Raw genomic sequence first — 26,173 nt, forward strand, 5'->3', positions numbered from 1 at the left:
GGAATTACATAAACAAACAATGGGGGCACGTCACAAAAAAGTGGAACTGGCACAAAGATGCTTCCACTGGCTAAGTCTTGGACATTTTGGACATTGAAGTAAATATAATAATAAATGGCAAATTATTTTAAAAAAATAGAAACTCATGACTGGTGTAGACTAGTGAATACATACATGACTAGGAGGAGAGAACACTTTCTGCTTACAAGACAGCTGGAATGGGGACTGTGAAGGACATAGAGTTGGAAAGTTATCCTTTTGTAACCTTGTCTGGGATCAGACAAGAGTCACTGGGGATCCAGGGGGAAATCCTGGTAACAGAGTATCTTCATGGTCTCGAAGTGTCTACCCACAGATTGCTTATTAGGTGCAAGGGGGGAAATCAGTAATTACACAGTGGAGAAACTGAGTAACATCCTGGCCAGGTGATTCTAATGTCAGTAGGGACAGATGGCTTCAGGTGTCCAGATGTGGTACCCTGTGAAGGCCACTTCATGTATGTAATATTCCAGCGGAGGGTGTATATCCTGAATCTAATCATGAGAAAACACCAGACAAAATCAAAAGGAGCAACATCTTATATCCAATGGTGGATGAGATAAGAGATTCTCTCGGTGTTAAATTTACTAAAATTGATCTTACTGTGGTTATGTAAGAGAATATCCACATTAGCAAATGCACACTTTTGTATCTGGGGTAAAGGGCCATGATGGGCCATGATCTATGTAACTTATCCTTAGTAGGCATATAGGAAGGTGTATATGTGTGTGTGTGTGTGTGTGTGTGTGTGTGTGTGTATATATATATATATATATATATATATATATATATATATGAGAGCAAGCACCCTCACAAATGATAAAGCAAATGGGAGAAAATGCAAATAACAGGTCCATCTGGGTACAGATTTGTTCTCTGCACTGACATTTAAAAATGTCCCCAGCAGTCTCCCCATCCATTCAATTGAGAAGACTGGACTCAAGAATATAGCTAACTCTTGGCTCAAGGAGGGGAGGAGGTAGTTCCCCAAGAAACTGCCATGAAATCAGCTTTTCTCACAAGATCTGCACTTGGAGCTAATAGTTGGGCACAATGAACTAAGCCCTCATCTAGCTGAGATTACTAAGTGCCCCTAGGGACCAGTAGCTGAGAAAGAATTGTATTTCAAGGCTCTATTTTTATCTGTGGGTCAACTATAGCAGTCCCAAACAGAAAGAAACCACAAAGATTGTAAGGCATCATTTCATGATTTGTCCTTAAATCTTTGCTCCTTCCAAAGAAGCGAGCCTAATTTCTCCTACATAACCCCCGCCGCCTGCCCTCCCACAGAGGGTCTCACCTGCGGATCTGCTTGAGGACATAGTCTCTGCTGATGTATTTTATGTTTTCCTCTATTACTGAGCGAACACCATCTTCCTCGGTCAGCTGTTTCTCCAGCCACTCCACTAGATCCTTGTTATTGTCCCAAACATAGGCCTGCAAAAAGACGACTCCTGGTCAAACACCTGGGGCCAGGCCAGGCTGGACACCCAGATTGTTCACTATCTGGAAAGTTCACTCCAAAAGCTTGTTCACCGCACAATAAGTTGTTCATGATTCTCCACTACTGCTGGCATTACAATAGTAAGAGGAAAGAGGTCTCAGGACAGGAGCTTTCCTCATTCTCTCTTTCCTTCTTTTGGTACAAGATGCATCTTTGAAGCATCCACATGGGCCCCTACAGATGTTAGTGCTCATACTGACTCATGTCCTATCATTCTAGGTCTCCACCTATTCCACAAACGCTGAGTGAGACAAGGTAATTGCCTAATGGACTTGAGAGAAACAGTCAAAAGCCCAAATTGTTCAGTAAAGTGCTGACTGAGGGGCACCTGGATGGCTCAGTCAGTACAGCATGCAACTCTTGATCTTGCAGTCGTGAGTTCAAGTCCCACATGGGCGTAGAGTTTACTTACAAAATAAAGTCAACATGTGTTAAAAAAAAAAAAAAAAATGAAAGGTGTCTTTTCTGAGGAAGTAAGACACAATTCTTAAAATGTAAGTCTCTGGCCCCTGCCAGGGTGGCAGATGGGTTGCCTGGTTGTGGAAGTCTTTCAACAGGGCACAGAGGGGTACTGACGTATGGGAAGTCTTGTTACTAGGGGAGAGCCATTAGGTCAGAAACCTACCCATTTTACTATGAGAGTATTCCAATGGGGCAAGGTATCTGTAACCCTGAAAGTCTAAACAAACCACCTTGTGCCTCCTTTTTTTCGAGATCATTTAGCTGAGTATTTCCTAGGTAGTTGACTACATAATAATTCAGGAGTGTGTTAGAAACCTAATAGCCTTCTCCTTGCTCTCCTCTCCTCTCCTCTCATTTTCTTTACAAATCATTTAGGAATCGTTTTGTTAATGGTTTCCGGAAAACCAAGTACCACCATTAGGGCTCATTCATATTTATGTCATTTTGTTTGGGTAATTAAACACAAAGCTCGTCATTTAAAGGTGCGCTATCCTTCTCTGTTATCACTAACGAAGTCAAAGCCAGAATGACAATGAGTTTGGCGCTGTAATTTAATAGGTGGGTGCATCAGGGACTCTCAGAGGCTTTGAGGCTTGAGATGCGGCTCAGGAAACCTTGTATACAAGCAAAGGTGCAGGAGCCATGGTTGGAACTTCAGGACCTGTGAGGCACAGAGGGAATGTCTTCTTCACACCCTTCGAGGGCAGCACGCAGTCAGAAACTGAGCACTGTGTGGTTTCCTAACATTTTATTTCATGCCTTCTAAAGTAATGGTTCCTTGCAGACTCTCACCTCCTCATTTCTAACTTAGCTGGTGAGTTAGCTGTGACTGATTATTTATTATGTCATGTAATTGACTTCCACGTTTCTAAAAATTCTTAAGGAGTTCTTCACAGTTGAAGGATTAAGGAGGCCAGGATTAAGGGTCAGCAGTGCACCTTTTCTGGTCCTTTTGTGCAGTTCTTTTTCTGGTGCCCAAGGTGCCTGTCTCTGTTTGAATCATGGCTACAAAGATCAGCTCTCTTAGGGTGGGATGGCCACGCCAGTGTAAGCCTGAGTGCGTCTTCCCACTTCTTTGTGCCTCCGTCAGGACTCTGCCATCTCTGAGGCAAATGACAGGGAAGTGTCTTGTTCTGAAGGAAGGGAGGTGCTGTGTCACTCTCTACTGACAAAGGGGGTGGGTAGTGAGGTTTCCCCCACAATGCAGTGGTCTTCACTCTGGCATCCCAGCGCCTGTGCACCCTACATGTGGACTGGATACACTGGGATACTCTTAGCTGCTGCCACCCAAACTTGGGACATTTCCATCTCTATCATCAGTAATTTAGACTTCTTCAGGGTTTGAGGACTTATGCGCTTGCCCTTACTTATGCAGATTTGGCGGGGGAGGGGTGGTGGTGGTGGTGTAAGAAATAAAACAATGAATGCTTCTTGGGTTTCAGAATGAAAAAAAAGAAAAAGAAAAAAAAAACTAGATTTACCCAAGAATCCCAAAGCCTTTAGTTTAGGAGAATATTTAATACTCTTATTAATCATTTTTAATCCGTTTGCTTTTAATTAAGAAACAGCATGATGCTTTCCTATCAACATATGCCAGGGAGCAGATTAATTGTGGCTTAAGATAACTCTCCTTGATTGGTGTAATGTATTAGCTAACGAGATGCCTGCTTCTAACGATGCTCAGACACTATGCTGGAAAGCCAGCTACCCTCTAGAGAAAACTCTTCTGCCTTCCCCTCCTGCAGCCACAGAATATGCTAGGTGTTTAAATTAAACATTAAAAAAGTTCCTAGACAGGATTAAAGCAACACACTCCAAGTTTTGGAGTGTGTTGCTCTAAAGTCTCCTCTTTGAAAATATGGTCCCCATGTATGAAAGATTTGCTGTTCACTCAAAATACAACTGGATGACAACCATCAAGCAGGACCTCAGTAAAGTTTAGGTCACAGCAGCGTACACAAAGGCGAAGGGTTGCAAATCTTGGTCAATAGCATTTTTAGTAAGAATAAAACTTAAGTACCCACAGCACTACAGGTTTTTCTTAACAGACTTGGGAGGGTTTAATGTACTGTTTTGACCTAACTTCCTTCACCCAGGAGGAGCAAGGCTCTCTTCCCCTGGATTAGGGAGTCTACAGTCCCCTGTTTGCCTCCTAGAACAGAGCTGTAAGATTCATTGTTCCAGCCATACAGAAGGACGGGCCAACCCTATTCCCAGAAAGAAGGCAATTATAGTTTCCCTCCTTAAAATTATGAAAATGTGACTGATTATTCCCACTATTCCAGTGTGGATTTTAAGCAAGTGTGAAATGCTGGGCTGCTAATCTCATAATAGGCTTGGGACCGTAAGTCACTACCTGCCTCACACTCATCCCAATCACAACATTTCAGTACCAATAAAATATTGATAATTAAACATTACAATACTGGTCTTACAATAAATGTTGAGCAGATACTTTATCTCTCTCTGCATCAGTGGATAAGTATCTCAGGCACTACTCACAGCCTCACTAATTGTATGTAGTAATTAGTCTATCGTACAAAATCTAAATGACCTGTTTAGAAAGTTTCATTTCTAAGTATTGGATAGCTGTTAAGCCCTCCTTATTCAATATACAGGAGGACTAGAGAGCGACTAGGGCACAGTCTGATGGATGTGAGTCCTGATTACCATGCCCTGTAGATAACTCACCTTGTGAGCTGCCTGGAGACATTGCTGGCAATGTGATTTTTTCTGAGGCTTTGGAGTAAAAGAGCAAACAGCCATGTGGGCTGGGGTGGCCTGTGGACCCTGTCTCCTCAGAGGTACTCCAATCTCAGCCCCAGACCCACAGAGGGCCAAACAATGTTTTCCAGGTTCTGCCTTCCCTCTTCCTTCCCTGGCCCTAAATCGAAAGTTTTGTCCAGGGGTAGCATGAGGTCAGCCTTTGGGGAAAGTGGGAATCAAACAACTTTGTTAACGGTGCTTTTTCCTCAGTCATCCTTGCAAGGGCCTCCAATGACCGACCACCTCATTTGGAAATCCAGAGTAAGAGTGTATGGGTAGCTATCTGGACAGTAGCAATGTGCTATGGCATCCTAGATCGTGGATTAAGTTAGAGCAAACCAAATCAAAGAACATGGGGTGCCTGGGTGGCTCAGTCGGTTGAGCATCTGACTTCGGCTCAGATCATGATCTCACAGCTAGTGAGCTGGAGCCCCGCACTGAGCTTTGTGCTGACAGCTCAGATCCTGGAGCCTGCTTCGGATTCTGTGTCTCCCTCTCTCTCTGCCCTTAACCCACTCGCATTCTGTCTCTGTCTCTCTCAAAAATAAACATTACAAAAATCTTTTTTTTTTTTTTTTAAATTTTTTTTTCAACGTTTTTTATTTATTTTTGGGACAGAGAGAGACAGAGCATGAACGGGGGAGGGGCAGAGAGAGAGGGAGACACAGAATCGGAAACAGGCTCCAGGCTCCGAGCCATCAGCCCAGAGCCCGATGCGGGGCTCGAACTCACGGACCGCGAGATCGTGACCTGGCTGAAGTCGGACGCTTAACCGACTGCGCCACCCAGGCGCCCCTACAAAAATCTTTTTTAAAACAAAGAACATTTACTGAGAATCTACCATGCTCATGGCTCCTGCCAAGATCATTAAGTTATACATCTAACTCTTAGCGGACGTTATGATGTTTTACCTTCTGGCATGCTGTGTGCAGAAGGGGAGCAGACCGGCACATTCTACTGAGTGCCAGACATTGTGCCCCACACCTTACTTATCATGTCATTTCAAACTCACTGAACCCTGTGAAAGAAGCATCATCTCTGTATTATACATGAAGAGATGGAAACTTAAATCAATAATATGTCTGAGCCAGCAAATGGCAAGGCTGGGATGCAAAAAGTTTGTGAGATTCCCAATACCACTTCTCATTGCCCCAGGCAGAGTTCTAATCCTTTTGGGGCTGGGGAAAAAAATTGGTCTGTTTGAAAAACCACATGCCTCAAACTGTGGATCTAAGAATCAAGAGAGAAAGCCTACCCGTGATACAAGCATGCACTGTGTTCTTATGACCCAACTTAAACCCAAGTTCTTGTTCCTGTTTTCAGGCAACTGCAGCCATGCTTTTCTCCTCTCTGCAGTGAAACTCTGAACCATAAACCGTACTATTTCCTACAACAGGACTATCCCAGTGGATTCAAACAAAATCCTATAACTCACAGTAACAGATTCCTCTATGGGAAACAAAAGAATTGCACTGCTAAGTTACATAACATCACAGTGTCTTCAAATTTTCTGTCCCCAGATCTCTTTCTTCAGAATTAAGATAAAAACAAACAAAACAAAAACAAAAAAATAAATTCTCTGAGACAAAAGAACACACACATGGCTAGCAGATGCCTATCACTAAATGTCTTTCCCTACCAGTAACCACAATGAGGATCAGAGGGTCACTTCCTGGTGCAAAGCCAAGGTCTAGACTCAGGCAGTGTTTGCACCTGAGACACAGTGCACGCTATCTATCACTGTTTGAAGAACCAAAAAAGGAGTGGGGGGAGGTTGGCAACATTTTTAAGGTTTTAAGCCATTGCCAAACACGGAGCAGATTCTATGAAGGCAGCACAGACGGCTTCTGAACACTGCAACACTTTCTTCTCTCAAGGGCGCTACAGATTTTATCACCCACCCCACACTAAACTAGGTCCTGCTGAGCCTGCAGAATACGGAAGGAGGTTTCAAAGCCACATCATAGCATCATTGCCCTTCCTTTCTTCTCCTCAGCTGTCCTCCTGGACTAAAGAGCTCAAGGGAATGCTGTCTTTTGTAGACGGGAGGGAGGGACCAGCCTTAGTCCTTGGGTATAGTTGGTTCCCAGTGTCTCAGGCAGCCTCCTCCTGACCTATTGGGCTGGGGTGGTCTCCCACACTTGATTTCCAGCATGGAGTCTGTGTACATACAGCCAACAGTTCTCTCCATATCTACAAGATGGCAATGACCTATTTCTCCAGACACACTGCCCCCTGGATACAGGATGCTAAGGAACAATGGAAGGGCCTATCCACTCACTTCATGCTCGGAGGGAAGCTATTCCTTCTCCTCATCCCTGTGCTTACTGAAGCCCTGCACGTCCATTACTGACTAATGTGGTAGGAAGGCGGTGCGGGCCTCTCCTGGCCACACACACACACACACACACACACACTCCATTTACCTAGCCGGCCACTCTTAACTCGAGAACAACCTCTTATTTTACACTTGCGTGACTTTCAATGCCAACTTCCACTAGAAGCTGCCAGTAGCCACTGACAAAATTGTCTCACTCAATTATGATGCCACAAACTGACCTTAACCTGAACCAGACGTCGCATAAGGCTGTGCTCGCCCACTGCACATCTGAAATATTTATCTAAAGAAGCTTTTCAGTCGTAAAGAAATGGGTAGGCTTAACACAGAAGTGAATCTTAGAAGCACCCAGATTCATGGGGTTTAACAATGACGACAAATCTTGGAGTTCCTTCCTGAGAACAGTCAGCAGGGACATCAGCCAACACTTTGCGGGAAGAGGCTGACGGGCCTGCCCTCCCTCAGTACTCTAACCTAATAGGCACCAAATATTTTGATCAAAACAGCTATCAGGAAAAGACATTCTCAGCATACACTACCAATATTCTGATAAAATTTATATATGATGCGTATGATTTACTTTTAATCCATATAATAACTACTAAGAACAGGTAGTTTATTTTTCTTAGTAAAAGGACATGGAGAAATAAAAGTTCCAACTCTTTCTTCCCATCCTCCCACAGACTGTCCTGTGCAGCCCACAATTCCAGGGGCAAATGCTAGTACCTGGTCACCCTGGTCTCAGACCCCTCCCCCCAGAGGGGTCACTGGTCCAAGGCATGTGTCCTCTCCACCATCAACCCAAGAAGATGAGGGATTCATGGTTCCTTGCAGTCAGAGTGGACATTTCCTTCCAGCTCAGATGTGAAGATCTTTAGCTAAAGCCCTAGCATCTCCTGCCTAAATAACCATCACCTTCAATTAGGCTTCTTGCTCCTGACCCCTTTCAATTCTACCTTCCACACAGCCTCCTGAGTGGTCTTCCTATAATACAAATCAGAGTATGTCACTCTACTGCGTTAACTACCTCAGTGGCTTCCCATAGACCTCAGTCCAGACCCTTAACACAGCTTCCACGACCCTGCAGATCCTGATCTGAGCCATCTAGATATCTACGGTGCCTCAGATGTGTGATAACTCTTGCTATCAGCCCTTGAAACGTGCCACTCCTACCTTCCCCTGATCCCCTGATGTCCCCACCCTAACCCCACCCTTCTGGCTCATGCCTACTTTGTTTTCAGGATGGCTGAGACACCACTTCTATAAGTTCTAGACTCTCCTCCTCCTTCCCAGAGTGGCTCAGGTGTCCTTCTCTGTGCTCCATGATGTGCTGGGTCTGCTGTGGTTAATATCGGCCACATTGTTGTACATGACCTCTCAGCTAATCCATCTCCCCCTTGAGATGGTAAGCTCTGTGTGGATGGGAACAGTATCTGCCTCTTTCTTTCAGGGCCTAATGCAGTGTCTGGTATATAGTAAAGTACGCAAAAAGGTTTGCTGAATGATACAGTGAGCAACAAAAAATGTCCGATGACCTCTTCTAACAACCCATCATGACATGTTACGGTGTGGGGAGGAAACAGGGCTTAGGTCTCTATGTTTCCCTTCCATTTCTGCCTTCAGAGGCCTGGGGATCCTCAGGTGGGGGTGAGGAGCACAGCACCAAGGCTCCTCCTAGGGCACCCACCTACCTTCACGGTTCCTTCCACTTCTACAAACCAGCGCCTTAACATGGCCTGGATCTGACCGTCAGTGAGCTCTGGGTTGGCATTGTGGATTTTCTTTTTGACCAGGTCCTCCAGCAGGAGACGCCTCAGCCGCCAGTAGAAGAAGGTACGGGATGTTTTCCAATCCAGGATGTCCTACATACAGACAAGAATAAGCTTAGTCACCTCAGCCCTAATCCCTGCTCAGTGCCCAGTCCACAGGGAACTCCACAGGCACAAAAACTTATCCTCTAGGAAGCCCTTCAGAGACTTAAGAGCAGGCTGTGACTTTCAGCACCTGCAGCTATCTCCCCAGTTTAGAGTTGCAGTGCCCTCTCCCGAGCACTGTGCACAGCAATGGGCCTTGTTAATGCTAACCCCACACATGGCTGAGATGTTCTAGGGAGGAGGCTATGACTTTCCAGATAAACAGGACAGTGTGGAATTGGTTTGCAGCAGAATGGCTCAAACAACGTGTACACAGATCACATGTGAATTTGCTGCTGCTGGAACCCTGACACTGGTGTAATCCACAGCCTGAGGGCCACCTGGGCAGCTGCCCCCAGTGGAAGCACATGAGACTCAGTTTCCCACCAGCAAAATGGAGTTTGCCTCCCAAGGTGTCCACAGGAAGGTAAATCATAAAATTGTTTTGGGGATGATAATGGATATACAAAAAAAGGAAAAAGTCTCTCCAAAAAAACTGAAAACGATTTGATCTGCACAAGCTGTTTTAATCCATCCCCCACTTGTGAGCCGATGAGCATGAGACATACACTTGCTTGCTCACAGGTCTTTGACAAGTCAGGAGAAGTGGCAACCACTGTACTTACGTTAATAACACCCTTCTCCTGCATCCGGCCTGGTGTGTCGTGCAAGTCAGCAAACTGCACGGCTACCTGATGGTAAATGGGAATTAGGAATTCCTCCCGCTCCTTCAACTTGTTCTCCAGCTCCTTCCGCTCAGCTGCGCTTAGCTCTGGGGTGCCTGCAATTAAATAAACCTGCCCGTCACACTCTGTGGTGACCAGGAATCTCTCTGCACAAAAGCAGCCACAGTCATGGGAAGCTCAAAAACACCCCCCTCCCTCTGTGCCCTGGCTCTCCATTGTCTTCACCACCTCTTTGCTGACTAACAGGACTCTGAGATGCCAGACCAGTCCTTATCTTGCCATGGGGAGCCCACATGTCCTCCTTTCCCTGTGGAGGTCGTAACTATAAAAGCAACCATGGGAGTCCCTCTCCCCAAGTCTTTCCCTGAGCAGGTGCAAACAACCACCTGGGGGCCTGTGTCTCTCATCGTCTCACTGACAGCCAGGCCCCTCCTTCCCCATGCAAGACACCATGCCCATGCCTGGCTGACCAGCATTAGAGCAGCTGGACTATTCTCAGTGTGGGACACGGTAGGGGAGCAACCCCTATGCCTTCAGGCCCAGATCAGCAGCCTCTTCTCCCAGGTCCATACAAGTCACCCGCCGAAGGATTCCTAAAATTGCAAGCTGCTGTTACTCCATAGCTTCTAGTCTCAGGTTTGAAAACTTTTAACCTGAAATTAGTAGAATCCACCCTAATTAGAGCCAGATCCGTGTGTCTTATGCTAGCTCAGTAGATTAGATTAGCTCGTTTCCTAGTCTGCTGCTGGGCTGCTCCTGCCAGAACCAACCCCTGACCAGAGTGACAAAGACATTCAAATTCTTGGGCTAAAAGTGAAGGAACAGGGAAAAAAGAGAAATGCACTCCACAATCCCATTTGGATCACTGAGCTCATAAGCACACAGGATCCTCAATCGACAGATTCCTATAAGGAATCTGGAATTCCTTATGACAGGGAGGATGCCCCCGCCCCCCTCCAATCAATGGTGTCCCAGAAGAGGTACTACTATGTTGTGCTTTTCTTCCTAATTACTCTCAGAATGGGCCTTGCAATCAGTACTGAAAATTTAGCTGCCTGCCTAGTAAAGAGAAGTAAGTCTACCTGAAGGAGCAATAGGTAACAGCCCCTGGTGTTGGGGACAACCTGAAGTGCTTTGTCACCAAAGCTGACAAATAAATACATGACCACATGTGATGGGTTGCAGAAGAGAAAGTTCTATTTCAAGCATGTCTGTCTGGGAACAGGCCTTGCTTTTTATGCCACTATGAATCATATGCCATAAACAGCCTTGGGCTGCTGAGTGAGCCATAAGTACTATACATAAACACATGTTAATAGAACAGGGATGTAGCTATAGTACCTAGTTTCATTTTTATGAGATTTTTAGATGCCCACCTCCACCTCTTTTTTTTTTTTTTTTTTTAAAGCCCATCACTACTTGAAAACCATGAGGAAGAGAGCTGAAGTCTATCTCTTCTTGGGCTCTCACACAGAGGGGAATCACTGACCTATCACAATCGGGCCCTAACACTTCAGCAGCCTTCTTTCTGCACCAGGCAGAGAGCAGGACTGTGGGATGAGACGAAGGCCCATCCATTCTAGGGTGGATCTGCCTAGACAGTCCATGGGAGGAGAGCCAACTGGTTTCTTCTGAGATGAGACTGTCTCAGTAGTAACATTGATGACGGTAATTTTTACAGGGAAGCAAACATTTTTCTTCTCTAGTAAGAGGAACCAAGACTCCTTGGAGGAATGGTTGATTCTAGGGATGGGGCAGGAAAAACTTAAGATGAGCCTGGAACATGCTGTCACAAAAATCAAGGAAGCACTCAAGAAATGATGGAGACTTGTTAAAAGGGCATAGGAGCCAGTTTGAAGGTGTTCCCACTGGCCAAATCTGGGGCAGTCTGAGCACCAAATTTATCATAAACAACATGATGATGTTAGTTACCAGAATATTTACAGAATGAAATCAAAGTCTGTGAGTGCATCCTGATATAAATAAGTAGATTGGGGGGGGGGAGAGAAGGGAAAGTTCTCCTCTCCTCCAACAGAATAATAATTAATGGACACAGAAGGAATGATGGAATTAGAAAAATCATCATCTTGGGGCGCCTGGGTGGCGCAGTCGGTTGAGCGTCCGACTTCAGCCAGGTCACGATCTCGCGGTCCGTGAGTTCGAGCCCCGCGTCAGGCTCTGGGCTGATGGCTCGGAGCCTGGAGCCTGTTTCCGATTCTGTGTCTCCCTCTCTCTCTGCCCCTCCCCCGTTCATGCTCTGTCTCTCTCTGTCCCAAAAATAAATTAAAAATGTTGAAAAAAAAAAAAATTTAGAAAAATCATCATCTTGCTGCCATCACAACAATCAATTCTGCCAAGAATTATCAATGGATACTAAAACTAGTGGGTGAGGGTTTGATAAGGAACAGGATATTTACATAGCCTCAAAGTATCTCTCCACAAATTACTATTAGTGAAAACCTTAAACAAGTAGTCAAAATTACCATCACCAAGAATTGGACAAAATGACACATGCCTCCTAAGAAGATGTTCTGAGAAGATCATAAATAACACTTCTGCAATATTCTTGCCAAAAATGTATTATCTGAATTTAACCGTAGGGAAAGGTAAGACCAACCCAGATTGAGGAACATGCTATAAAAAAGTGGCCTGGGGGGCCTGGCTGGCTTGATCAGTGGAGGTGACTCTTGATCTCAGGGTTTGTGAGTTTGAGCCTTTCAAGTTAGGTGTGGAGATTACTTAAAAAACAAAACAACCCCTCCCACCCCCACCCCAAGCCTATAGTCTTCAAAAAATTCAAGATGATGAAAGGTAAAACCAAAGAACTATTCAAGATTAAAACAGACTATGAGCGCCTGGGTAGCTCAGTTGGTTGGGCATCCAGCTCTTGATTTTAGCTCAGGTCATGATCTCAGGGTTGTGAGACAGAGCCCCACCTCAGGCTCTGTGCTGGGCATGGAGCCTGCTCGGGATTATCTCTCTCTCTCTCTCTCTCTCTCTCTCTCTTTCTGCCATTCCCCCCCACTCACACCCACTCTCTCTCTCTCTCTCTCAAATACATACATACACATATACATACATACAATAAAACAGACTAAATGCTTGAAAACAGATATCAGTGTGTGGCCTAGGGTTAGATCTCTGATCTAAACAACAACAAAGTCTGTATAAGACATTATTGGGACAATTGGTAAACTCTTGATATGAATCATGAATCAGATAGTAGTACTGTATCAATGTTATAGTTCCTGATGTAGATAAATGTCTTGGGTTATATAAGAGAAAGTCTGTGTTCTTAGAAACACACAGTAAATATTTATGGATAAAGGAGCATGATATCTACAGCTTACTGTCAAATGGTTCACAGAAAGTGTGTGTGTGTGTGTGTGTGTGTGTGTAGAGGGTGGGCAAGCAAGTACATGTACATGAGCACACAGAAATGATAAAGCAAATGGGACAAGATGTTAACAAGGAGAATCTGAGAAAAAGGTATCAGAAGTCCTTTGTACTATTCTAGTAACTGTTCTGTAAAATTTATCAAATGGAAAATTAAAATATAAGCCAAGCTTAAAAAAAATGTTTTTCTTGGCTCCCCAATGCCTAAAATCAGAAATCAAAGTTACTATTTACAGGGCATTGGGCACTGTTCTAAGTGCTTTGTATCTATGAACTCACTTAACCCTTACAACCACCTTAAAGTTGGTATTCTTACTATCCTCATCTTACAGGTGAGCAAACTGAGGCACTGAGAGTTTATATAACTCACCAAGGTCTCAAAACTAGGAAGGGGCAGAGCCAGGTCTCAGGTGCAGCAGTGTGGCCCCCAAGATTTGGGGCACTATGTTACCTTGTCTCTTCTTGTTTACTTGGGGCAGAGGACAAGTAAGTGCATCAGTAGCAGAATCTCTTTAATTTCAGAAAAGGCTAAACGAAGATGGCAGGCTCCTGGCTGATAAAGATGAAGTTCCATTCCATAGCTGAGACCAAGACAATTTCTTCAATAATTTCTGCTCTGCAGATCTAAAACGGTTTCCTGGGCAGGCCTAAGATTTTTTTTTTAAAACTTTATCGTAATATTTTTCGTAAACATTGATCATAAAATTTACCATGTTACATTTCAAACATCTGTTTATGAGATTACCTCCTGAATCAGGCATGTTTGTTGAACCATTTCTTTATACCCCAAGGCGTCCACAGCATTACTAAATATCCATCCTCCAACTTTCTTTACATTCTACTCACCCACATTCAAGTTGATATGAACACAGTGTTATGTGGATTTGGTTGCACAATTTTAGAACACCCAAAGTAAAGTTTTTATATGAGCCCAGACCTGGTTCCTTGGTTGCCAGGGTGAAATAGAAATGTCTACTTCACTCTACGAGTAAGCAGTGGTCTCTACATCATCTAAGAAAGTGCTGACTCTAGACTTGTTCATTACAGTGATCCAAGAACTTGTCCTTTTGATACTGTTGGGGAGTGTTTAAAAGTTCATGTAGATGGCTTCTGGGACATGGGACCTGAAAGGCACTAAGCCTTTCTATTTCAAACGCCACCTTCCCTGTTTTCTACTCTTCAGTCTAAACCTGCCCATGACTTATAAATTATGCACACTTCTCATTAAGGGCAAGTGCTTGGCATCCTCTGTGAGTCACTTGACTGTATACTTTACTCCTTAATCAAACATAAGTCTAGCTTGGGGGAGCAAGTCATTTACTCTTGTGCTATAGAGATAGTTCAGGCACAGTGATTCAAGGCAGGAGACTGGTTGTACAGGGGGACTACAGTTGTACAATACTTCTGTACTGGATGGCAAATAGTCACAGTCCTGAGCACCCTCAGCATCTACTTCCCTCTCCTGGGTACTGGGGCCACTTATGCTCCAACGCCAGGGTTCCTGAAACCTTCTGGCAGCCCTAAGATTTAAGGGTAGCTCCTTGTGTTATTGTGAGATCAAGAACTAACATAACAGCAGGTAAAATCACAGCCCTGCTGGGGAGGTGTGGGTGGGGTAAAGGATGGTAGGACTGTGGATATGGAATGAATGAGAAGTTCTAGACCCTCAGAACATCCTCCATCTGGCTAAACAACCAACACTGTGCTTTTATATGTATATATCTGTACATGTACATATATGTGCATGTCTGTACCATATACATACATTTACTGCGCAGTTACTATGTGCCAGGCACCACACTTAATGCTTTCAGGATCACATAGCTCATAACTCACCATGCACAATTCAGACCTAGGTCTGGTTAGCTGTTAACACTGCTGCCAAGCGGCAGGCCTTAATGTCGCTGAGTGCTTTCCAAGTTGCTTCATATACATCATCTCTAATCCTTAAAACAACCCAACCTTATAGACAGGGCATCTATTTTACAAATGAGAAAACCAAAGCTCTGAAATGTAAAGGTATTTGTCCAGTGGTATCTAGCTCTTAAGTAGCAAAGTCAGGATTTACACTTGGGTCTGGCTACCTTCAAAGCTTGTGTTCTTCCACATGAAATGATACCAGTGGCGACAGAATTGCAATTAGCTGAAGAGTTTGTTTCACTGTGTTAGAAAAGTGTTAAGAGCACACAGCTCAGCACTGCATACAGAGGCAGAGGACTTCCAGGCTTGGAGCACAGCATTCTGGAAACAAGGCCTTGGCTTTACCAAGCTGGAGGGACAGAGAAGGCTGGCTCCTGAACTAATAAAGGTCTTGTCTACCCAGTCAAGCTATTCCAGAGCTTTAAAAGAATAATGAAATAAACACCTGCAATGCTCTGGCCCTCCTGAGACTAGGAAGATCACAGAACATTCCCCCAAAGGTTGCCTTGTTTGATTCCTTTAGTAATGCCTCTGATTGCAGTTCAAGACCTAGCTCAAAAAAGCATCAAAGCAAGGAAAAGACAGAAGTAGAGGATGTATGTACTTTAAAATGCACATGAGAAAGTCAAGGACTTGTGTGCCTTAAGTGGGGGTGGGGGGGAGAAAAGGTTTGCTACATTTTATTTTCTAAAAATAAAAGGCTGCTTTTAAGCTAGTTAGACCCTTGTGTAGCACATGGAGGGCCCCTCTCTCCTTGTACAGCAAAGCAGCCAGCCCTAGTAATGATTTAGGGGAGATTAACAAATATGTCAATGTCTATTTTCTGCTTAATTTAAAAGCGGCGTCTATAAAGATTTTTGACTTCTGAACCCTGTTCTCCTGAAAGAAAGAAGGTAAGAATGAGGAGGGGGATAAAGAGTGATTATCCTATCATTGATCGTTTGTCAGGAGCATTTCTTATTCACTGGACTATTGTAAAAAGCTAAGCTCTCGATCAATCCTGTAAGCTCCCTGTACAATTAAATATCTTGGAATGGTTTTCTTTCTTTTCTAGCCAGATTGCAGGGCCTCAGGGTTTTTAGGAAAGCAAGTCGTTGTGTGCGTATGTGAATGTGTTTAAGAATATGCTACAGGGAGGAAAGTCATTCTTTTCTAGAATCCTACTTTAGGGAAAGGCTGAAATGGGAGAAGAAAGGTAGGTTACTCTCGTCTCTTTCTTCCCAAAATTAAAAGTCCCCATGAAATCCTAAAAATCCACCATAAGGTTGGATAACTATAAGAGTTAAAAAATATTTCAATGTAAAGAACTAAATACAGAAGAGTACTACTAGTCTCTACTATTCTGATCCAGTAAGAAGAGCTAACGCTACTGAGATGTTACTATGTGCTAGCATTGTTTAAGTACTTTTCATCTCATTTAATCCTTGCAAATACCCTAAAAGATGGCTACCTTACAGATGAAGAAATGGAGGCACAAAAAAGTGAAGTAACTTGCCCAAGGCTGCAAAGCTAGGAAACCATGGAGCTGGGATTCAGGCTTAGATAGTAGTCTGGCTTCAGAGCCCATGCTCTTTTTAAATTTAGTTTTTATTTTTAAAATTTCCCCCAAAGCAGGTGCACAGTCCTGGAAGTATCGCAATACCAGATCGACGAGTGGGGTGGATGGAGCAAGCTTCTATTCCATCTCCTAATTCCAAAAATCCATTTAATATATTGTCCTCGGATAGAGGACATATCAGATATTAAACTGATAGGAACAGATACTATACTTGATCTTAGCCAAAAGGCTGAGAAGCGATATAGAGCCAATGCCCTTTAAATGAAACAAGTTAAACTGACCCACAAGTGCCCACAGGGCAGCAGCCTGTCAGGTGTTCCTGGGGCCAGGACATAATGAAAAGCCACATCTCTCCTCCATGGGGTCAAAACTGAAGAGAAGCTTCTGAGGAGACAGCTGATTTCTGCAGCAGGAGGTGTTTTTTTACCCAGCCATGACACTGAAGGAGGGCAGGAGGAGGTGAGCCTTACCCTATGGACGAGCAGATCACATCTTATGGTGTAGGATTTGGGGGGAGGGGTGAGACCTTCAAAGCTTAGAATGAAAATCAGACTGGTAGGCTGAAAATTCTCTGCTCAGCTAAAGGCACTAGGTGACCTTGCAGAAATCTCTTTTCTGTGCTCAGTTTCTCGTTTATGTAACAACAACCCTAAGCTGGCAAAAAAGGAAAATGTTTTATAAAAGAATGTGATATTAAAGTGTTTTTTTTTTATTTTTTAGTTATACTAAGAAGCTTTATGTAAATTTAAACCCAATTTCAACTTTTATGGGCCCTTCTTCCTCTCCTAAGAAAGCAATTTGCTTTGATTGGTTAAATACTTATGAAACTAAAGAAAAGGACTAGACCACCCTCCCTCACTCAGCTCCAGAATATCTCAGATATAAGAACACACACCCGTACCTCAACCTTGAGACTGAAAAATCAGCATAAAAAAGACCGGAATCTTATTAAGATTCAGAAGTACAAACATCTGTGTAATCACATTTTCAATGTTGAAAGAAATTTCTCTATAAAGATAGTAAGATAGGGTGGGGGAAAAAAAAAAAAACCTTGCAAAACTACTTCTGTATCCATCACAGGTGTGCCTTTCTTTACACAAAAGCATTCTTGAAAAACTGCGTAAATCAGATCCTGTTTTAAATGCCTTAAGGGAGCTATTTAGAAGGAACCCTGCAGTGAATCCTTTGGTAAAGCAAATAATCCTTTTGTAATGGGAATAATTTCTCCCAATGTATCTAGTTTTTTTAAAATCCCATTTTCATATATCTGCTTTTCTTCAAAGGGGGCCATACCTATCTAAATACAGCTGCATTTGCATATTGATTTTAATAGCGATCCTCTCAGGGATGTTTAACCCTAGGTTCCTTGCAATGGTGTTAGTGCTCTGCTGTTCATATTTTTAAAAATCATTATAGTAAACCCAGAGATTTCCAAATAGGAATAAAAGAATCTATTATTCCCCCCTGCAGCCCTGTCCCCCGTGCCCCCCATGCAAACAGTCCACACAAAAGAGTCAGGAAGCCGCACAGAATTCTCTGAATTCTCGTGGCAGTAAGTCTCAAAGTCTTTACAGTTTTCCTTTCCTTTGTTGCTCCCCTGAATCTACCAGGGACAGGGCTCTGGGTCAGCTAGGACCAGGTGGGAACAGTGCCTCTCAGACATATTCTGACAACAGCCTGCAGGCAGGCAGAAGCTTAGGTTCAGTCCAACAAAATGCCAGCCTGGTCTCTCTGCCTGACAGAACTGTAAATCACTGTTTCCTAGGAAGACGCAAGCCCAAGTGCTTTTATAAATACAATCAGATTAATAGATCAGATCAAAACAACTCCTTCTCCTTCCCAGAAAATGCTGTCACTATTGAACCAAATTGCATCAAACCAAAATGCTCCTGAATCAGTGTGATGAAGTGGGTTGTAAGCGGCTGCTAACTAAGGGAAGAGGCACCATGCCATAATCTCTCCTCGTGGGCCTGCCTACCAGAGACCAGTGCTTGAATGGCCACGGTGCCAGTGAGGATGCTCCATGTGTACCACAGATGATAGGGCAAGTGGCCACATCCCAGGCACTGGTATCAGAACTTCTTTCCTTTTCAACTTTCCAGGTAAGGATGCTGCTTTCTGACCCATACAAGCAATTCCAGCTCTTTTCAGCTTACAACATCTTGAAGATGGACACAAGAGATGGAAAAGCACACACAGCTCAGATACTTCGATCACTCCTGCCAGAAGACCAGCTTAACCCCTGAATCCCCTTAACCCAAGGAAGTGTCCTTTTCTTGTCATCTGGCTGCTAAAAGAGAAGGCTTGGGGGGAAGGCATTCTGGAAGATGTCTACAGACATGTGCAAGCCCTAGTACTCCCTCTGCACCTGGGGTGCCCTGGGCAGAAGGTATGCTGGTGTAAGGGCCAGGGGCAGGCCAGCTGCAGTGCTCAGCTGGAGTGGCCTCTGCCTGTGTCAGACCGGCACTCTCAGGGCGTGCTGTGTGGGCACCACCAAGGTGCTGCCTGGCAGGCTGCCCGGGAACAGGGCCACATTCAAAATGTGAGCCTGGAGCAGGATAAAGTTGCACTAAGTGGCTCCTTTGCCTAGAGACTATTTGTGTTGAGGGAGAGGGCAGTGGGGAACATATGACTGCTTCACACTTGGACTGTCTCTCTCAATTGATTTGTAAGGGTAAGGATCCAGGAGAAAATCTTAGGTTCCGGTGTCAAGAGGCCAGGCTAGGAAGACCATCCTATCCCACACCACTCCCTGGTCCTAGCTCTCCGAGGAGGTAGAAGGATGTCAGAGAGACACAAAGAGGCCATGGAGGCTGGGGCTCTATTTCCAGAGAAGGAAGCAAATTTCCATAAGGCAACCAGGCTGGTAGTATAGTTATCCTTCCTGCATGGACTCTACCAAGCCTGTTCTGAGACTCCAGACTCTGGTATTTGGGTTTATATCACATTTCTTTCTCTCTTTACCTCCACCGGGAACCAACGTATGTACTATTTTCATACGCTATGATAATCACAGAACTACAAACCAGGAATTCACCACCTTCTACCCAAAGTATATAAAATGATGAAAGGTCAATTTTTAAAAATAAAAAATATGAAACAGACAAAGTTAGCTGTTCAGAAATTAAATATTACTCATTATCCTTAGAGAATAAATAGTAATTATGTTTTTGAACACAGTCAAATCAGTTGTGCTCTAAGTGATCTGACAGTGTGCTCCCCAGTGCAGAGGCGAATCTGGGAAGAGATTGGGAACATAAGGTAACATCCACCTCTACAGGCTTTCTCCTAAATCAGATTTTTCTCAGTGGAATTGGCTTTAGATAACAAAGGGAAAGAATTCCTGTTTAATTTTGATCACGCTCAGTATTCAGCTGAGGAAATCCTGAGAAATGCAGAACAGTGGGAACCAGAATTCCATTCTGGGTGCTGATATACGTTTATTTTGTATCTTGGATGATTTATTAAAGTCTTCTTTTTGCCTTAATCTCTCAATCTGGAAAATGAGGTCATTTGCACCCACTTTGTGTGAAAGTATTTTGTCAGTTTTTGATTCTAGGCATAGAGAAAAAGAGCCAAAAGTCTACGTGAACCCGAAAGGAGTGGAGTTCATGGCATGTTCTGTTACATCTTTGCTGGCCTGTGACCTCACAAATACACCTGGGTATGTATGATCTCCCTGAAAAACTTAAATCGCTTAAGGGACAAGACCACTTTTTCTACTTCTTTCGTATTTCCTTTCCTATACCACTTGCTACAGAAGTAGACCTATGCCACAGAGATAGCAAACATGGCTGTCTCCTTCTTCTGATAATTAAGGCAGGAAATGATGCCAAACCCTATGTTTGAAAAATGCTTCACAGATTCAAAGTGAATGCACATTCATCTGATCTTCACAGTGGCTAGGTTGGGGCATTATCCCCACTTTCTAGATGAAGAAACTAATGTTCAGAGAAGTGAAACAATTTACCTACAAGCAACCTGAGGCTTATACATGACTATTTTTATTTTAGACCTACTCTCATGTTCCTGACCTGCCCTGGGCCAGAGCTGCTTCACATTTAGCAGACTAAGGATTCTTTCTCCAATGCCATTTTGGTCAAGGTTAAATAAATATGGTTTTCTTCAATGCAGAGAGGAAATTGATAATGAGATGATTTGTAACAAATGATTAAATGGCCATTACTTGGAAATCTCCTCCCTCTCCCCTTCCTGTATTTCAAAAGTTAAAAGGTGCTGGATGAAGGTGGGAGCGATATCACTTTCCTTCAAGAGAAAGAAGCTTTGGCCCCACACCCCTCACCATCCGGTTGCTCTGCAAACAGATGTCAGAGAGGATCCCTCTTCCTACCACCCAGTTACTCTGAAGGGATGATAACAGCCATTGGGGGGTTAAAAAGAGGCAGTGAACCCCCAGTTAATGAGTAGGAATTCAGCAGGCAGTGTAAGATAAATGGAGCTCTCTCTGCTTCTGCTAGAGTCAGCATGAACTGCGGCCCTGCGGCTTGTTTGTGGCAAATGGAGTGCGCGAAATATCAAAGGGCAGTGATCCAGAAGAAGACCGACTTTGACAAATTTTAAATTGGCCAGAAAGAAAACCAGCAAAAAAGAAAAAAGGAAAAAAAAAAAAAAAAAAGAAGAAGAAGAAAAAAAGAAAAAAAAAGAGAGAGAGAGAGAGAGAGAGAAAATTATGCAATTCACTGTGTCCTGCAATTGTGGCATTGCTGCCTTTGTACAGAATTAGTGGTAAAAACAGCAGAACGACTGCCTGATGCTGGGAGCAATTATGAGCCATCTAAGTGAGATGCTTATCAGTGGCTGAAGCTTTTAGAGCTCTCACTATATACAGTTGTGAGGAACTTGCTCTTGAGCTGCAGTTACTTTAATTAAAGTGTATGGGGTTGGTCAGAAGTAATTATCCTGTTTGGAGAAGAGACAGAAAAAAACCACCTCAACAATTCTGGTTGGCAATAGATTTTAGAAACAGCTTTGCCAATTCTTGTTGTATGTGTGCACTTCCCATAAAGAGATCAGGCTGAGATGGGTTAGACTTATTGGTGGTTGTTACCTAATGGCAAACAATGGGAGGCACACAGGGTTTATTATAACCCAAGTCACTGTGTCTGGCAGGCAACCTGGCTCAGGGCTCCAAACTGCCAGGATGTGCGGTCTTCTAGAGTGCAGGCAAACACTCAGAAGTTTTTGTGTCTCTAGATAGTGAGCATATAAAGGGTCCACAAATGGTACTTTATTAATTAAATTACTATTTGAAACATAAATGAACTAGCACCTCTCCTTTTTATGCCTTCCATTCACGGATTTCATTACCTTTTAAAGACAATCACTCTGTTCCTAGAAAAACAAAACCAAAACAAACTAACAAAAGGACTCCAAGCATTTATCTTCACTAACCTAGTGAGGGGCTTGATGGGAGGTCTAGGCAGATAATCAGTGCTTTAGAAGAACCTGAAATGCATTTCAGTCTCTGGACTTGACACAGGGCTCCCACAGTTTAGTCCTATGTGCAAGCTGCAGCCCTTCCAAAGCTCCAAAAACAAATGAGCAACAGAGTAGTGCGCACAAATGTTCCCAGGGCTGTGCGTAGTCTTTACTTGTGTTTCTCTAGCTCGAGATGGCCCTGGAACTCCACCTGGGTAGGTCTCCAGCTTCTCTGTCCCATGACATCGACTCACATTCCTCAGAAATGTCCAAAGAGACAACCAGAAACAGAACTCTTAAGACTTTTGAGGACTTTTAAGCATATTCTCTGCCTGATTAGCCTGCCCCCCAACAGCAACTTCCAGCTAATTGTTCTTTACGAGGATATCATCCACAAGACCAGAAAGATGGACTGTGTGAATTATAAGAAAATATCAGAAGAAAACTTGGGTGACTTTTGCTTTTTTAGGTCCTACTTTCCCTCCTATTACATACACTATTTCATTCTACCAGGGCTCTTACCATATAGAGGACAGTAAATAAAGATTATCATGAATTTGATCAAATGCTTCAGTGCCTCCTCCCTTGGCCTATGAATGCACTCATTACAAATCAGCTGAATGGCTCATTGATTTGCCAGGAGGACAAGCAGACATACCCAATCGTTCAGCCAAGCGAATGTAGACTGGGTCCACCCGACGCATGGTTTTCACCAGATCTTTTCTGCGGAATTTGATTTCTACTGTCCCTTCTGGCTCCAGAACTGATCCCCTGGATCAGAGAGAAAGAAAACAAAACAGAAATAGAGGCACTTTAAAGGAAGGAGACAACTGAAAGAGGCTGGTTACGATTTGCAGACCAGGAAATAGCTTCATTATGGTTTTGGCCACCCATGGCTCACAGGAGTAACCCCAGGGAGAGGCAGGCATCAAAAAGTGTCTAAGTGGGCTGTGAGAAAAGCCTGGCAAAAAGCAATTAAAATAATTCTCATTACCACACCAGTCTACTTCCATCTCAAAAGAGGAATATAGATTCCACCATCTACAGCCGATAAGGGTAGCAGGAATCACATTATTTTCCAGGAGGGGGAAGAAAAAAAAAAGATGATGTAGGCACCGTGGCAGGGGACCAGCCTCCAGCACTTAGGCTGTGCGATGAGAGGTCGATGCTGATCGGTCCCACGCACAGCTGTTAGTCTGCTGGCAGGATGACACACTGGGCTGGGCCAAGCAGGAAAGAAAACATTCTGCCTACTGCTATGGAGAGGTCTCAGGGTTATTACTAGTGCATACTAATTTTGTTCTATTACTAGGAACGTTACCCTATACAACTTAAAAAAAAAAAAAGCTTTTCGATTGAAAAAAATTACAGCTACTACTTAGTACATACATGGCACTGTTCCAAGTGCTTACACATGAATCTTCACAGCAGTCCTATACCCAGTCTACACCCTCTATGAGGGAAGTTACTATTATCTCCCATTTTACAGATGAGGAAACTAAGGTACAGGGCGTTAAGAGACTTGTCCGAGCCTAACAAGTGACAGAGCTGCATCTGAAACCCGGTGGTCTTGCTCCACAGTCTGCAGAGGAACTGTCTGTGATCTGGTATCAGATCAGGGGCTAGATTTGGATTTAAAAATAATAAATCCCTGGGTGTAGACTGCTAGCTGAGTGATTTGATAAAACTACTGGACTCTCCCAAGCAGCATTTGAAGCAGGAGGCTAAAATTTTTGCAGAAACAGAGAAGCAGGTATTCAAGTAAAATGATCAGATGCAGGAAGTGGCACGGAAAATGTCAAAGAAATACAATGTGAAATTTCCCTATTTTGGAAAGGGCTGAAAACTGATTGTGAAAGGAAGCTGGATGTGGTCCGTTTTACTTAAGTCGTTTCAAGGACCACCTCTTGACAAAGGTCTGGGACTTTTTCTTTTGCAGTCCTTTGGATGCTGTAAACACTGTTCTCCAAGTGTCCTAGAGTGCCGGAGTGCGACACTGGACTCTGAGGGAGCAGCTTCGGTTTGGAATCACAGAAGGCAGGTGCTATGGTACACCTCAGTGACGACCAGCTTGTTCCACAGACAAGCAGTTCAGGAAGAGTAAAACTGCTTCAAGTTGCTCGCCAGTCAGTTAAGGCTTCAGAACTCCAGACTAACAATTTAGTCCTTCTACACCAACTTGCTTTCAGTTCCATCTGCCCCATATCTAAGAAAGAGAGAGTAATAGGCCTATCTGAAACACAAACAGAGGAGACAATCTCTCTGAGTCTGGGGATATGTGGGATAGAGGACTTCTTGGTAAAAGGATCTGGGGTGGGGGACCACACTGGGAAAGCCTGACCCCCACCTCCTTTCTTTCTCATCCCAGCAGACACTATTTAGGAAATCTATTTTTCTGACCTTGTAACCCTCTGGAAATAGAGATTCAAATAAAGTTCTCTGGTTATAATGTTCTCCAGGAGGAAACCAACAGCTAGAGGACCTTCAGAGGCAGTGAATGGAAAAAAAGAAGAAATGCTACCTGCTTTCTCGGTCAGCATACATCTCCATGTGCCGGGGGTTGATGGTGGGGTCAATCACAACCCAGGAGCCACCCCGGAGCTCAGCTTGAGGAGGAATGTAAACCAGCACAGGCTGGGAGCACTCCCGTAAGCTATCCACGATGTAAGCACCAAACTTCAGCACCTGGTCGTACATATCTATAGAGGAGACAAATCAGAAATCATGAAACAATGCTTCCAAACATCGTTCACATCATGGTATACACAGAAAACAATATTTATATCGTGAGCTGTGCCTCCATGAGGAGGCTGCTCAGATCAGAGGTGACAGGTCTGGGGGTTCAGCCACCCTAGGTCCTGTCTGGCCACCCTGAAAATTGAAAGGATGGGGATTTCCACCTGTAATGCTATACAAGACTCTACAGGATCTTCAAAAACACAAGAGAAGTGCACTGTCTTTCACAAGACAGTGTGCAAGCCCTATGGATTGCATATCCATTTTATAGCCTTTCTGAATTGCCAGATTCTGGTTTCATTATATTAATTCACACTTGCTCTACAGACACTGAGTATTTTTCATGTCAATATGTGATCTCTTTCACTACATTAAGTTTTCTGAAGGAAGGAACTATTCAAGCTCTTTTCAAGTCTCTTCATGATACTTAGAATATGATAAGCTCTTAAAATGTATAGCTAATGGAAATGGAGCCTTCAAAATTTTTAATCTTCAAAATGGCATCTTTGCTCTTGGTATCCCCAGTGTCTTGTCCAGTGCCTGGAACATAGTTAGTGCTCAGAGTAAGTATCTGCTGAATGAATGGGTGAGCACATACACACTTCGGAAAGAACATAATGAGAAAGAAAAACAAGTTAATTCTTTAACAGTTCCATTTTTACCAGGGCATCAATATGAGAAAACATTTAAAATGCATACGTATTTACTGGAAACATCACACAGCCACACAAAAAGAAGAGCTACCTCTTCATTTTGCTAAAGAGTACACTTTGTAATCCCCCACAAGGCTAGGAGCAACCTGAAGAAAAGGAACCCTGGTGCATAAATAGAGTCCTTGGAAAGTAGGATCAGTTATTATTTATTTCCCAACAATTTATGGACTTCTTCCCATTTCCCAGCTCACTGAAGTCTGTGCATGTCTAAAGTCTTAGGTTTATGATTCCAGATGTTTAATGAGCACTTCAGCAGAACCTCAATGGATCCTTTCTAAACACCAAATAACAGGTTCAACTGAGTTCAAACTTTCCTATCAAAGCAAGGATCTCAATTTGGAATAAATCAATTCTGGAAATCCAGAGCAAAAAAGCATTTTTCAGAAAGTTAAGAGCAAATCCAAATAGAAATTGCTTTCATTGTAGTTACTGGCAAATTAAACTGCCACCTTCTCCAAAGTAAAAATGGCTCTCTCTATACAAACCATCAGTGAGCACAGTTAACTGCAAAGTATATGCCTCTCTCCATTGCCCAACCTGGCTGCTCTGTGAAGACTTCAGAAACTCTAGAAATTTAGAAGTTGCTCCGGGAAAAACTCCCTACCCTATAAGGAATGTGTATGGTCATATACTCTGTATATATGATCAGAGCAAAGACATTTATCCCTTTGGGAGGAAAGCAAAGACCAAAAAAATTTACTGC

At 43.5% G+C, this 26,173-nt stretch overlaps 1 protein-coding gene and 1 non-coding gene across 20 annotated transcripts in view; both read right to left on the reverse strand.

Annotated features, from left to right (window-relative positions):
• The window catches only part of ACACA (acetyl-CoA carboxylase alpha), a 280,594-nt gene that overhangs the window by 2,583 nt on the left and 251,838 nt on the right, over positions 1–26,173 (reverse strand). For all 19 annotated transcript variants that reach the window (XM_058703419.1, XM_058703413.1, XM_058703420.1 and 16 more), the window contains 5 exons: positions 24,543–24,720; positions 22,680–22,792; positions 9,649–9,803; positions 8,801–8,971; positions 1,340–1,476 (listed from right to left, as the gene is read on the reverse strand). In XM_058703419.1, the coding sequence (XP_058559402.1) occupies positions 1,340–1,476; positions 8,801–8,971; positions 9,649–9,803; positions 22,680–22,792; positions 24,543–24,720 (754 nt within the window). The remainder of the gene's footprint in view (positions 1–1,339; positions 1,477–8,800; positions 8,972–9,648; positions 9,804–22,679; positions 22,793–24,542; positions 24,721–26,173) is intronic.
• LOC131498672 (U2 spliceosomal RNA) lies at positions 16,634–16,823 on the reverse strand. Its single transcript, XR_009255552.1, has one exon. It is a non-coding gene; the product is annotated as a U2 spliceosomal RNA (small nuclear RNA).

Source organism: Neofelis nebulosa, chromosome 16, assembly GCF_028018385.1.
Source record: "Neofelis nebulosa isolate mNeoNeb1 chromosome 16, mNeoNeb1.pri, whole genome shotgun sequence".
NCBI classification, from domain to species: domain Eukaryota; kingdom Metazoa; phylum Chordata; class Mammalia; order Carnivora; family Felidae; genus Neofelis; species Neofelis nebulosa.